The 13582-nt window shown below is 47.5% G+C and overlaps 1 protein-coding gene across 1 annotated transcript in view; it reads left to right on the forward strand.

The window, feature by feature from the left end:
- CIZ1 (CDKN1A interacting zinc finger protein 1) overlaps nucleotides 1–13582 on the forward strand; it is a 53741-nt gene that overhangs the window by 38896 nt on the left and 1263 nt on the right. The window contains exon 14 of the mRNA XM_060251250.1: nucleotides 4533–4654. Within this exon, the coding sequence (XP_060107233.1) occupies nucleotides 4533–4654 (122 nt within the window). The remainder of the gene's footprint in view (nucleotides 1–4532; nucleotides 4655–13582) is intronic.

Consider the following 13582-nt stretch of genomic DNA (forward strand, 5'->3'; position numbering starts at 1 on the left):
ACCTCATTTTTTGATGTTCTCTGGAGAGACTAGCTTACTGAATATATTGTCCTTGTCAAGGAAAGACTGATGGCTCTTTGTTTCTGTCTCTAGCCAGGCTTTGGGAAAGGTCAGGATGCTTGTTTTGAATCCCTAGGCGAGTTCTCTTCTGTAAAGGCTCTTGACCTGAGGGGGTCTAAGCATATTGGGTCAAGAGAGAAACAAATGTTTCAGTTGTTTGAAAAATTATTATAAATCTGACTTTTAGAAAACTCAGTCGTCTTTCTCCTGCATCCTATAGACACCATTTCCTGTTTCTAGCTGTATACAATTTCCCCATCGCAATCCTCTTTTGTTGTTACCCCCGCCTTTTGCTTTCATGTCCTGAGGCTCCCTTTTTAAACCCATCTAGAGAGCCAGTTTGGTGTAATGGTTAAGAGTGCAAACTCTAATCTGGAAGAACCGGGTCTAATTCCAACTCCACCACATGCAGCTGCTGGATGATGTTGGGGCAGTCACAAGTTCTCGCAGAGCTGTTCCTCTCAAGAGCGGTTCCCACGGAGCTCTCTTAGCCCCACCTACCTCACAGGGGGTCTGTTGGGAGGGGAAAGGAAAAGAGAGTGTAAGCTGCCCTGGGACTCCCGAGTGACAGGCAGTGTATACTTCTTTTTCACCTACTGAGAGCCCTGAGGTCAAATGTGGCTTCATCCACTGTGTCGTCTGGTCCACAAAGAAGGCCCCCAAATGAGACCGACACCTTCCTTTCAGTGTGCCAGCAGGCCTTCAGGCAGAAATTGAGAAGCAGGCTGTGGAACGGCACACCCCACCGGCAGCTGCTTTGTCCCACAAGCCGCCTGCAACAAATGCAAAGTCCTGGATTGAAGCAGAGCAGGAATCTCCCAATGTGACACTGGCCAATGTGTTTCTTGGGACCCATTTTCTTTCCCACCAAAAGTCCTCTTTCCAAAAGTAAGGAGCCAGTTTGCTGTAGTGGGTAAGTGTGTGGACTCTTATCTGGGAGAACCGGGCTTGATTCCCCACTCCTCCACTTGCACTTGCTGGAATGGGTTTGGGTCAGCCATAGCTCTCGTGGGAGTGGTCCTTGAAAGGGCAACTGCTGTGAGAGCTCTCTCAGCCCCACCCACCTCACAGGGTGTCTGTTGTGGGGGGAGAAGATATAGGAGATTGTAAGCTGCTCTGATTCAGAGAGAAAGGCAAGGTATAAATCTACGGTCATCATCTTCTGTCCTCTGCATTACAACAGGAGGTGCTTTGGAAGACCCCAGTCAATTTTGGGTTCGTAGGGAGAGTCCACTCAGAAACAGCTGTCCTCATCATAGGAGGACATTTTGCTTGGGAACCTCCCAACATCTTTTCTTTGGCACTCTCCCCACCCATCCATGGCAGCCATTTTGTGGCATTGACCGCTACCCTGTCTTCTCAGAATTCCAAAAGCTACCTCCATGAGATTGTAGACCCTGAGGCAGAGAGGTGAATTCAGATGAACACCACTGCTAGATGAACCTGCATGACTTGGAGGGAACAATACTGTCCCCTGTGTGTCTCTCTATCGCACTGGAGGAGCTGTGGCTCAGCGGTAGAACATCTGCTTGGCATGTGGAAGGCCTCTGGTTCAGTTTGCAGCATCTCCAGTGAAAGGATCTAGCAGTAGCTGATATGAAGGACCTATGCCTGAGACCCTGGAAAGCCGCTGCCAGCCTGAATAGAGAGTACTGGCTTGGATGGACCAGAGGTCTGATTCAGTATAGGGCAACTTCATGTGTTAAGAACATAAGAGAAGCCATGTTGGATCAGACCAATGGCCCATCCAGTCCAACACTCTGTGTCACACAGTGACCAAAAAAACCAGATGCCATCAGGAGGTCCACCAGTGGGGCCAGGACACTAGAAGCCCTCCCACTGTGCCCCCCCAAGCACCAAGAATACAGAGCATCACTTGCCCAGACATAAGAAAAGCCATGCTGGATTAGGCCAGTGGCCAATCTAGTCCAACACTGTGTCACACAGTGACCAAAAACCCCCCAGGTGCCATCAGGAGGTCCACTAGTGAGCCAGGACACTAGAAGCCCACACACTGTTCCCCCTCCCAAGCACCAAGAATACAGAGCATCACTGCCCTAGACAGAGTTCCAACGATAAACTGTGGCTAATAGCCACTGATGGACTTCTGCTCCATATGCTTATCCAATCCCCTCTTGAAGCTGCCTATGCTTGTAGCCACCACCACCTCCTGTGGCAGTGAATTCCATGTGTTAATCACCCTTTGGGTGAAGAAGGACTCCCTTTTATCAGTTCTGATCCGACTGCTCAGCAATTTCGTTATGTGTCCATGAGTTCTTGTCTTGTGAGAAAGGGAGAAAAGTACTTCTTTCTCTTCCTTCTCTATCCATGCATAATCTTGTAAACCTCTCTCATGTCACCCCGCAGTCAACGTTTCTCCAAGCTAAAGAGCCCCAAGTGTTTTAACTTTTCTTCATAGGGAAAGTGTTTCAACCCTTGAATCATTCTAGTTGCCCTTTTCTGCACTTTTCCCAGTACTATAATAGTGTTCATGTTGAGGCATTTGTCTGCCCTGGGAAGGGAGCGGAGCATGAGATTTGCAAAGGCCTCTTGACCCCACCACCGTGGGAGGACGCCCATGTTCTTTCCAAACGGCCAGTGCCGCTATTCTCAGGGGTGACTTTCTCTTCTCAGGGTGCCAATTCAGGGACCAGAGGTCCATTTTGCCAGACTCCCTAAATGGCAATGGGTGTCCAATAAAGCTGGCGTGACGTAAAAGGCTGTTCTGTGCAAAGCTTGGAGAGAAAGAACGTGCATTGATTTTCTCTTTCTTTGAGAGTCTGACTCTGTGTCTTGATTGAAATTTGGTAGAGCTACTGGGGGTGGGTGGGTTCCGGATCTGAATGAAATGGATGAAATTAGCCACAGTTAAATTCAGGACCAGTTGTTGGACACTTGCCCAGCAGGGGGTGCCCTACAGGTTCCTTCCAGGCCTGCTTTGCTTCCGTCTGCCTTCCCTGTCCGAGCAAGCGAGCAGCCTCAGGTGGGCAAGAGGCGGAGGGAGTGGAATCTCCCTTCCCTTTGGGGTGGAGGGCAGGGGGGAGACTGCAGGCTGGAGGAGGTGGGCCTGCCGGAGGGTCTGTCTGCCCTCTTCCCAAATCACAGCAACATCAGTGTCTGAACCAGGTGTCGGGGGCTCAAATGGCTGTTCTGCTCTTTGAATACTTGCCATTAAGGCGTGTCACTGTTGGGATGGCTTCAGACAGCAAAGGAAGGCGGGTGATTCCTGCATTTGGTGCTGATCTTGCACAACCCCCATAGACTTTTGTGGGTTCGGAGGAGTCGCTGTTGCCCTTGGGCGTCTCTTTGACAAGAGCCCAGAAGGGCATTGCCTGAGCTACTGGTTTATTTTCTCCTTGCTGGGGCTTTGTTTCATTCAGGGGTCAGGCAGCGCTACTTCTCAACTCATCGAAAGCTGCGCTGAACCACGGAGCACACCAAATATGAATAATCCCCCCCCCCTAAGCAAATGGAAGGGAGCCCATGGCGCAGAGTGGTAAGCTGCGGTCCCAAGTTCTCTGCTCACGACCAGAGTTCGATCCTGGTGGAAGCTGGGTTCAAGTGACTGGCTCCAGGTTGACTCAGCCTTCCATCCTTCTGAGATCGGTAAAATGAGTCCTCAGCTTGCTGGAGGTGGGGGGGGGGGAAGTGTAGATGACTGGGGAAGGCAATGGCAAACCACCCCGTAAAAAGTCTGCCGTGAAAACGTTGCGATACGACATCACCCCAGAGTCAGAAACGACTGGTGCTGGCACCTTTACCTTAAAGCAAATGGAGAATGCGTTTTCCTTCCCTGCCAGCCACAGCCTGTGCCAGCACACTCAAGTTCAGGGGCCCAGGAACCTCCCATTCCCATAACTGAAGCACCTTCACTGCGTTGTGATTCCCCACTCCCACCTCCCCTATCCCCATCGCAGTTTGTCTGCTGCTGTCTCTTTAAAATGTTTAAAATAAAAAGCCAGAGAATAAAGAGGCAGCCCATTTTGTTGGGATTTCTGTCACCTCAACTACAGGCTCTCCCCACCCCCCCAAGTTCATGTCCTCCCACCTCTATTCCCAGGCAGATGGAAGAGTGAATCATGCTGTGCGTGTTTTGCTTACCTGAGTTGTCTTTGTGGTTTGGCCTCCCGTTTTCCTTGGACCATGTGTCCTCTGTAGTTTTCCATATCTCCTTTTTATATTTCTTTCTGCTTGCTTTGTAAAGTCTTCCGTTCCAGTTCCTAGATCCATGCTTGTTTTTTTTCCCCCTCCCACCTGTGCAGCTAGACTGACCAAGACTATCTCTTGCGTTAACATTTTCCTCGTCTTTTAACAAAAGCACGACCGTCCTGTTTTTTTTTTAAACCAAAACCCGCAACGCGCCGTCTTCCCTTCCATACTATGTTTATGTGAGGTTTTATTTGGCTTAACTTTTTGTTTTTGGTTCCGTTCAATGTGATCTGTGACTTCCCTTCCCCTCCCTCGTTTCACAGGCCCGGATTTTCTCGTCCCCGTGACAGGTTTCCTCTGCAGGTTGTGTCACACATTCTACCATAGCGACTCAGCTGCCCGGCTCGCGCACTGCAAGTCCCTGATGCATTTTGAGAACTTTCAGGTTAGATCCTTCCACCTTTAGCTTTTCTCGTCCTGTGGCTGTCTGCTCCGCCCCCTTGGTGGCTCCTCCCCTTTCGGCTGCCCATGTAACAGCACTTCCCCCATTTGTCCTCTGTGTCTGTCAGCTTCCATCTGTCGTGTGCTTTGTGCTTCTCTTAATAGTTTCCCAGTAGAACGCTTCTTTCCCCCCTTGGCTGATGTCCTGGGTTGTTTTTGACTTGTCCATTCATTCGCAGGGCTGTGCTCAAAAGCAAACGGTTAGCTGAGTCTCTTGGGGAGGAATTGTGCCTTCTGTACCACGTGTGTGTTTCTAGTGCAGTGCAAACACATTCCTTTTCTTGTGCATTTGTCACATGTCTTAACATGAGAAGCCATGTTGGATCAGGCCAATGGCCCCTCCAGTCCAACACTCTGTGTCACATAAGAACATAAGAGAAGCCCTGTTGGATCAGGCCAATGGCCCATCCAGTCCAACACTCTGTGTCACATAAGAATATAAGAGAAGCCATGTTGGATCAGGCCAGTGGTCCCTCCAGTCCAACACTCTGTGTCACATAAGAACATAAGAGAAGCCCTGTTGGATCAGGCCAGTGGCCCATCCAGTCCAACTCTGTGTCACACAGTGGCCAGAAAACCGAAGTGCCATCAAGAGGTCCAACAGTGGGGCTAGAAGTCCTGCTACTGTATCTTGTACCCTTCTTCCCAGAAGCTTAGGATTGGTTACATGAGCATAACTCCATTTTCACCAGTGAGGTTGGTTAAGGGGAAATGGTCACTAGCCCAGGGTTCGGGAAGAACAGAAGGAAATACTACTTTACACAGTGAGTGATTAAAATGTAGGGTTCACTTCCAGAGGGATGGCACACAGGCGTAGACAGTTTTAAAAGGGGATTAGATTCATAGAGGATACGTTTATTAGAGGCCACTAGCCATGATGAAAGAGCCCCGTGGCGCAGAGTGTTAAAACTGCAGTACTAAGCTCTGCTCACAACCTGAGTTCGAACCCCGGCAGAAGCTGGGTTTTCAGGTAGCTGACTTGAGGCTGACTCAGCCTTCCAGCCTTCTGAGGTCAGTCAAAGGAGGACCCAGCTTGGTAGGGGGAAAGTGTAGATGGCTGGGGAAGGCAATGGCAAACCACCCCGTAAAAAGTCTGCCGTGAAAACGTTGTGAAAGCAACGTCACCCCAGAGTTGGAAATGACTGGTGCTTGCACAGGGGGACTACCTTTACCTTTTTACCTACCTTTACTAGCCATGATGACTAAAGGGTGACTAAATGCTCAGTGACATTAAACCTCTGAATCCCAAAGGCAGGAGGCGATATCGCGAAGGCCTCAGCCACTATGGCTCTTCAGAAGAACCGGTTGGCCACTGTGTGTGACAGGATGCTGGGCTAGATAGATTGGTCTGACCCAGCAGGGCTCTTCTGATGTTCTTTTCCACATTCAGAGGCACTAATCCTCTGAATCCCAGAGCCAGGAGGCAAACTCAGGGGAAAGCTTTGGCCCCTCTCTGGCCTGTTGTAGGCCCTCCAGAGGAACTGGTTGGCCACTCTGTGAGGGAGGATGCCGGACTAGAAAAGCAGGGCTCTTCTTATGTTCTTATTTTGGGAGTTATGGTCCAAAGCCCAACCGCTCTTCCCGCTACACCACAAGAACTCACTCTTCCACCACTACGTCCAGTAACGTTGGAGGGAGGCTATCGCAGGCTTCTCCTCCAGCTTTTCAGAGAGAACGTGGTCCTTCTTCAGTAGTGAAGGGAAGGTCTCCTGAGAAGGGTTACTCTTCCCATTTGTCCCAAAGTAGCGACATTGCAGATCTTCCTGAAGTATATCATGCTCCCAGGCGGGGCCCACCCAGTTTGGGTCCTTCTTGCTCTGCAGTGAGACTCCCTCCCCTGCCAAGAGCACCTGCTCCATCCTCGCTGCTGACCTTGTGTCCTGTGGGTTAACTAATCCATAAGCACATAAGCCATGTTGGATCAGGTAAGTGGCCTATCCAGTCCAACATTTGGTGTCACACAGTGGCCGAAAAACCCAGGTGCCATTAGGAAGTCCATCAGCGGGGCTGGGACACTAGAAGTCCAGGGAGCAAGGGAAATCAAAGGGTTGAGCAAGCTGGTGTCTTGTAACAGCCCAAGCTGTGCTTCCTTCGCTGGAACAGGAAGGGCTTTTTAACATAAAGTGCTTATTCAGAAAAAGTAACTGGTCATGTGGACGTGGCAATATTTGGTCACATCCTGAGGGTTGAGAACCCTGCCGCTGAGCTGAGTGGGCTTTTCTTCTGTGTCTTGTTCAGGTCTGGAACTCTTGAATGTGTTCGTGACAGGCCTCATTTTGGGCAGGGCTCAGAGTGGAGCTCCGGAACCTCTAAATTTTATTGTGCTCTTTAACTCCCCTCCCCGCTCCAAAAAAACCCCAACTTGCTTCTGGGCTCCATTGTTCTGACAAACTTTCTCATTTCCCCCACAAAAAAAATAACCAAAACATAGAAAGCAGACAAGACGGAAATTTTCCTCATGCCGCTGTGGCCCCATAGGAGAAAGTCATTTAAAAAGTACGATGAGAGTAAGGTTTTCTTACGACAATGATAATTCAAGAAGCATTTTAAGGTAGCTGCCGAGCGGATATCATTTAGTACACCTTCCGGTGATGTCAGGGGTGTGTGGCCTACGCAAAGGAGTTGTGCTAAAGAGCTCCAGCACCTCTTTTTCTACGAAATGACTCCTGGTTCATGTTGTTTCTGAGCATGAGTGGATCTCCTCTTCACTCGCCATTGGTAAACGCTCACTTCTTTTCAGGCTGCAGCGTTCAGGGAGGGTTCAGTCCTCGCCTCTGTGTGAGCAGCCAGGCATTCCTCTTCTTCCCAAGCTGTCCGTCTGCTGTTGCTGAGAAGGAGCTAGTCCTCCTAGGCTGTTCTTTGTGGGCATTGGCCTGCTTGCACACAGGCTGGGAGACTGTGGCTCTCTCAAAACAAGAATCGGTGTCAAAGCTAGCAATCTGATGGCTAGCAGTGATGAAATCTAACATCTAAATGTATGGACTAGATTAGCCTGTTCCAAGTGAAGTTCCAGGGGAGGGGGAGGACCAGCGGAGCGAGGTTTTTTGAAGAGAGGTGAAAGGCACCACGGTGCCATTTATGTATCCGAGGCTCCATTCCTACCAAAAGCATACTGCTCTAGGTCATTTAACGTCTGTATGTTACCATCAATGCCCATGACCCTTTACGAAATAACATAAACTTGAAAGAACGAAGTTTGAGTCCAGTGGCACCTTTAAGAAGACCAACGAAGCTTAATTTTGGGTATAAGCTTTTGCGCACACACACACAGAGAAAAACTTAATTAAACTTTGTTGGTCTTAAAGTTGCCACTAGAGTCAAACTTCCTTCTGTTGCTTCAGACCAGAGGTGGCCAAACTTGCTTCACGTAAGAGCCACATAGAATAAACGTCAGATGTTTAAGAGCTGCAAGACATGAACATCAGATGTTTAAGCATCGCAAGGAAGGAAGGAAGGTGGGGAAGGAGAGGTGGAATGAAAGCAACTTTAACTTTTAGTTACTCTCTCCAAGCCACCAGCTGGCTTGGAGAAGTGGTTTAAAGAGAGAAATGGAGAGCCAGTTTGGTGTAGTGGTTAAGTGTGCGGACTCTTATCTGGGAGAACCGGGTTTGATTCCCCACTCCTCCACTTGTGCCTGCTGGAATGGCCTTGGGTCAGCCATAGCCCTGGCAGAGGTTGTCCTTGAAAGGGCAGCTGCTGTGAGAGCCCTCTCCAGCCCCACCCACCTCACAGGGTGTCTGTTGTGGGGGAGGAAGGTAAAGGAGATTGTGAGCTGCTCTGAGACTCTTCAGAGTGGAGGGCGGGATATAAATCCAATATCTTCTTCTTCCAAGCTGGCCAACAGGGCAATGGGGGCTTCAAGAGCCATACAATATGTCTAAAACAGCCACATGGGGCTCCCAAGCCACAGTTTGGCCATCTATGCTTCAGAACAACCTGGCTCCCTAACTAAATTTATAAACACAAAAGGGCAGTGCCTGCTGTGAGGAACTTGCCAGCCTTCCTTTTTGACAGTGGGAGGGTCAATAGAGGACAGAGATTCTTGTTGTTGTTGTTTTTTTAAAAAATGGTAACGGCATCTCAGATGGCTGGCTGGAGGCAAAATTCCAACCATTTGAACCTGCTGCTCCAGACTTGTCCAGAATATGTACAGCAGCTCAGAAGTGAGCAACCCCTTGAGAACGAAAGAGCCGAATGATGTCAAAATTCAGAGGGCGCGATCAGCGAAGAGCCAGCGGAAGAGCGCCCATGGGCGTAACTGAAACTGCACAAGTTTAACAGGACTGACGTTTTGACGTGTTGATTAGCAGTCCATAAAGTTTCTGCAGCCCCAAACACTGTTTAGTGTGTGTCGTTTATTAGGAAGTGACGCTCTTGAGTTCTCATGGGAGCACCCTGAACAATTGTTTTAAGGCACTGGTATCAATGTGTGCATGGTTTGCACTTTACCGGCACCCTAGAGCATCTTTAGTTCCATTCACATACTGGGTATTCTGATCTCCCACCTAACCCCTCCAGGAGGCCTGAACCTAAAGATTTCATTGTCTTTGTTGGAAGAGCCACATTTGGCTCTGGAGGCACACATTGCAGGGTGCCCCCCCCCCCAGCATAACTCACTCTTGCAGATGCAGTACAGAGGCTCAGCAAAAACTGAAGATGCTGCAGCAGCTCACACTGCAAGGGTGGCAGTGCTGCTACTGGTCGAGATCCTCCAGACAGACCTTTTTAAAGACCAGCTGTATTTTAACCTGCAATTGATTATAAGACCCTTTATATGAGATGCAGTATGAATCCTAAATAAATGACTGTTGGCTGAAGTAAGAGAGGACCACCCCCACAGCCAGCGCTTGGCTCCCTGATTCTGCTGCAGACAGTTCCTAACACCAAAGAGACAAGCGGGCAACTCCATCTCTGCTATATGCTGGTGTTTAGTTGCCCTGAGTCCAGGGAGAGGACAGTATTAGCTGCTGTTTCTTCCCCCCACTGGAAGGCAGGTGCAAGACGAACTGGCTCATCCAAGTGTTTGCGGTGGCTTAATTAACCATTCATTGACTAATAGACAGCACTTAGGGTGTATGACGCCTAGCTTTAGTTATGCTTCTGGTCTCCAGGTTTGGCTAAGCTTCGCTGGCTGTATGTGCATCTTGAGACCAGCTGATTAAAGTTTGACCTGCATCTGCTTTGATAACTCTAATGGGTTATTAAAAGATCTTGTAAGTAAACATGGATCTGTCATGTTGGTTCTTTGGGAACTTCTGTGAACCTATGGAGTCCCCTGGGAAGGGTCCATAACAGTAGAATCATAGAGTTGGAAGGGACATCCAAGGACATCTAGTCCAACCCCCCTGCACAATGCAGGAAACTTACAAATACCTCCCCCTAAATTCACAGGATCTTCATCGGTGTCAGATGGCCATCTAGCCTCTGTTTAAAAACCTCCAAGGAAGGAAAGCCCACCACCTCCTGAGGAAGCCTGTTCCACTGAGGAATCGCTTTAATAGTCAGGAAGTTCTTCCTAATGTTGAGCCAGAATCTCTTTTGATTTAATTTCAACCTATTGGTTCTGGTCCTACCTTCTGGGGCCACAGAAAACAATTCCACACCATCCTCTATATGACAGCCCTTCAAGTACTTGAAGACCTCTCCGTCATCGGTCTCCTCTTCAGGCTAAACATACCCAGCTCCTTCAACCTTTCCTCATAGGACTTGGTCTCCAGACCCCTCAGCATCTCTGTCGCCCTCCTCTGGATCCATTCCAGCTTGTCTACATCCTTCTTAAAATGTGGTGCCCAAAACTGAACACAGTACTCCAGGTGAGGTCTTACCAGAGCAGAGTAAAGCGATACCATCACATCACGTGATCTGGGCACTATACTTCTGTTGATGCTGCCCAAAATTGCATTGGCCTTTGTAGCCACTGCATCACACTTTTTTTTTTTTTACATTTAAATATTTTATTGAGGCATAAAAGTAGCTTACAATCCATAACGCAAGAAGTTTACCGTGAAGGTTAACAGAAATAACATCGTAAGCTTAATAGACAGAATACAGAGCAAAAACAACATTTAAAAACAAAATAAACAAAATACAAACTGAAGGTAATAATAATTATAGTTATTATAACACAGTATTTAAAAATAAAATAAGATCAGGGAAAGGAAAAAGGAAGATATAATACACTTTAAATAACTTGAAATTAACTTGTTAAAAAAATTTTATAGCAAAAGGAAATCCTTATACATTTTATTTTTAGAATAAGAGTTAGCATAAAATGGGTCGATGTCAAGCTTTTCTAGAATGGGAAGCCAAGTTGCCAGATATTTAGTGTAGGCTTGGTATGGGTCTTTGTGGTCTATGGCTGCCTGAATTTTATCCATTACAATGTGGCTGCCAGTTGTCAAGTGTCAAATTCAATGAGTTTTCCCAGGACTGCGCGATCGTGGTTTTAGCAGCTGTCAGGAGTTTAACTATCAAGGATTTTTTAGAAGATGAGAGACGGGTATCAGACCAATGATTGAGAAGTATCCTTGTTGGGTCATCTGGGATCAAGACCCCAGTTAGGGAGGAGAGATGGGCACAAATTGAGGTCCAGAATGGTCTGATTTTGGGGCAGTCCCACCAGCAGTGAAAATAAGAGGCTTTGGGCCCACAGTTTCTCCAGCAGTCTGAAGAGCCTAACTGGGTCATATGGGAGAACTGGTTAGGAGTAAGGTACCAACGTGCAATCAATTTAAAGTTTTGTTGAGCTATATTTATAATAGTAGATTGTAGGGCATCACTAGCCCATATAGAGTCCCATTGGTCGGGGGAAAGGATGATGCCACAGTCTTTATGCCATTGAGTGGTGTAAGAGGGTAAGGTTGCTTCGAGTTTAGACAATAGGATTCGATACAGCCGTGAAATGAGACTTTTAGGCGTTCTCTCTTCGTGAAAATGAAGAACCAGATGTTTGTAGTCAGATGAAGGGCGAGAAAATGAAGAGATCACTTTAGGGTCCTGAAGAAAGTGCCTGATTTGAAAGTATTCAAACCAAGGTGCTGGCTTAGTCAAAACTTGGTCTAGGTCATTTTTAGGTAGAAGTTGTTTAGAAGATGAAAGAAGATTAAAGAAAAAAACTTTTGAGGAGTCTCTCCAGACCTTGAAAGAAAAGGGTAGTTGGGCAGGGAGGAAATATTTTTGTCCTATAAAAGATGAGATAGTAGAGAGTCCTGGGGCCAGAAAATGACTCAGTAGTGCAGGTGAAACAAAGTTTGAGTCCAGTGGCACCTTAAGACCAATCTTGCGCAGGCACACTTCTTTAACTACTGCAGCTGGAAGCCAGTTTCTGGCTTGCATGCACAATTCCTTCCTGTTTGTGACCTTAGGCCAGTCAGTCCTTGAAAGAGCTGTTCTCTCAGAGCTCTCTCAGCCCCACCTTCCTCATAGGGTGTCTGTTGTGGGGAAAGGAAGGGAAAGGAGACTGTAAACCACTCTGAGACTGCAAGTGAAGGGCAGGATATAAATTGTCTTCTCTTCTGTTCACACAAAACAACTTCCAAGAGTGTAGACTTGCAGATGTATTATATGCGCCAAGCTCCTTTCTCTGCTAGGGCTTGGATTAAATGACCCCATCTAACAATGCTATCTAGTACACGAAACCATAGAAGGCTTTGTGAGATAGTGTCCTTAAGAATTTATTGGCCTAGAAAGATCTTCTCTTATCTCTGTGCCTGACTTTTTAACTTGTACAGGGTCACACACGCACACACACAGAGACACAAAAAGGTGTACGAGTGAAAACATCCCTTTAGAGCAGGGGTGGCCAATGGTAGCTCTCCAGATGTTTTTTGCCTACAACTCCCATCGGCCGCAGCCAGCATGGCCAACGGCTAGGGCTGATGGGAGTTGTAGGCAAAAAAACATCTGGAGAGCTACCGTTGGCCACCCCTGCTCTAGAGTTACACCATGATCACATTACCACTAGGTGCTGCAAACTCTGATTTCACTGTTGTTGAGAATAAGCAAGAATATGTGTAGTGGCTGTTCAGCGGTCTTAAAGGAATTGCCCACCAGGGCCATCTTCAAAAAAAAAAAAACCCTGTAGAAGCATCTCTTCCAACTTTGAATCTGGCGGGAAATTTATCAGCTACCATGGCAGAGTTACAAGAAACAAACGAAGAAGAAACAGTTGCGCGCAAACAAAAATGCTGGTTTGGGGCAATCTTAAATTGCATGCCAATGACATCTGAATTCTGCGAGCTGCATATAGCAGGGGTGGCCGACAGTAGCTCTCCAGATGTTTTTTGCCTACAACTCCCAACAGCCCCAGCCAGCATCGCCAATGGCTGAGGCTGATGGGAGTTGTAGGCAAAAAACATCTGGCGAGCTACCGTTGGCCACCCCTGGCATATAGTATGCTGATTGGCTCAAGTTGCATTTTTTTTATATATATTGCAACTCCACACTATTCTGATTTTTGCCAATTACTGCATGACCAAAGAAACATAGCCCCAAATTGCAAAATAAAAAACACCCTTCCTGGGTGACCCTATGGGCTCCTGGGATTTCAGTTGGCTTTGGTCATACTCTTTCAAACAAATCTTCACCACCATAAGGACTGGAAACTGGTGTCTAATAAAAGCCAGGATTCTCAAGAAATACCTAGCCCAATCTGGTCTGATTTGACTGGCAAACTACCTCTGAATTTGTCATGTCTTGAAAACACTACAGCAGGGGTGTCAAACTCATGAGGGCTGGATCTGACATGAATGTACCTATTTAAGATTAGGTAGCAGAGATATAAACTTTTTAAAGGACACACAAACACGACTAAAGAGTCTTTTTTTAAAAAAAACTTAAACATGCTTCAAACATGAACACTTGTTGGTCTAAA

Source organism: Heteronotia binoei, chromosome 12 (genome assembly GCF_032191835.1).
Source record: "Heteronotia binoei isolate CCM8104 ecotype False Entrance Well chromosome 12, APGP_CSIRO_Hbin_v1, whole genome shotgun sequence".
NCBI lineage: Eukaryota > Metazoa > Chordata > Lepidosauria > Squamata > Gekkonidae > Heteronotia > Heteronotia binoei.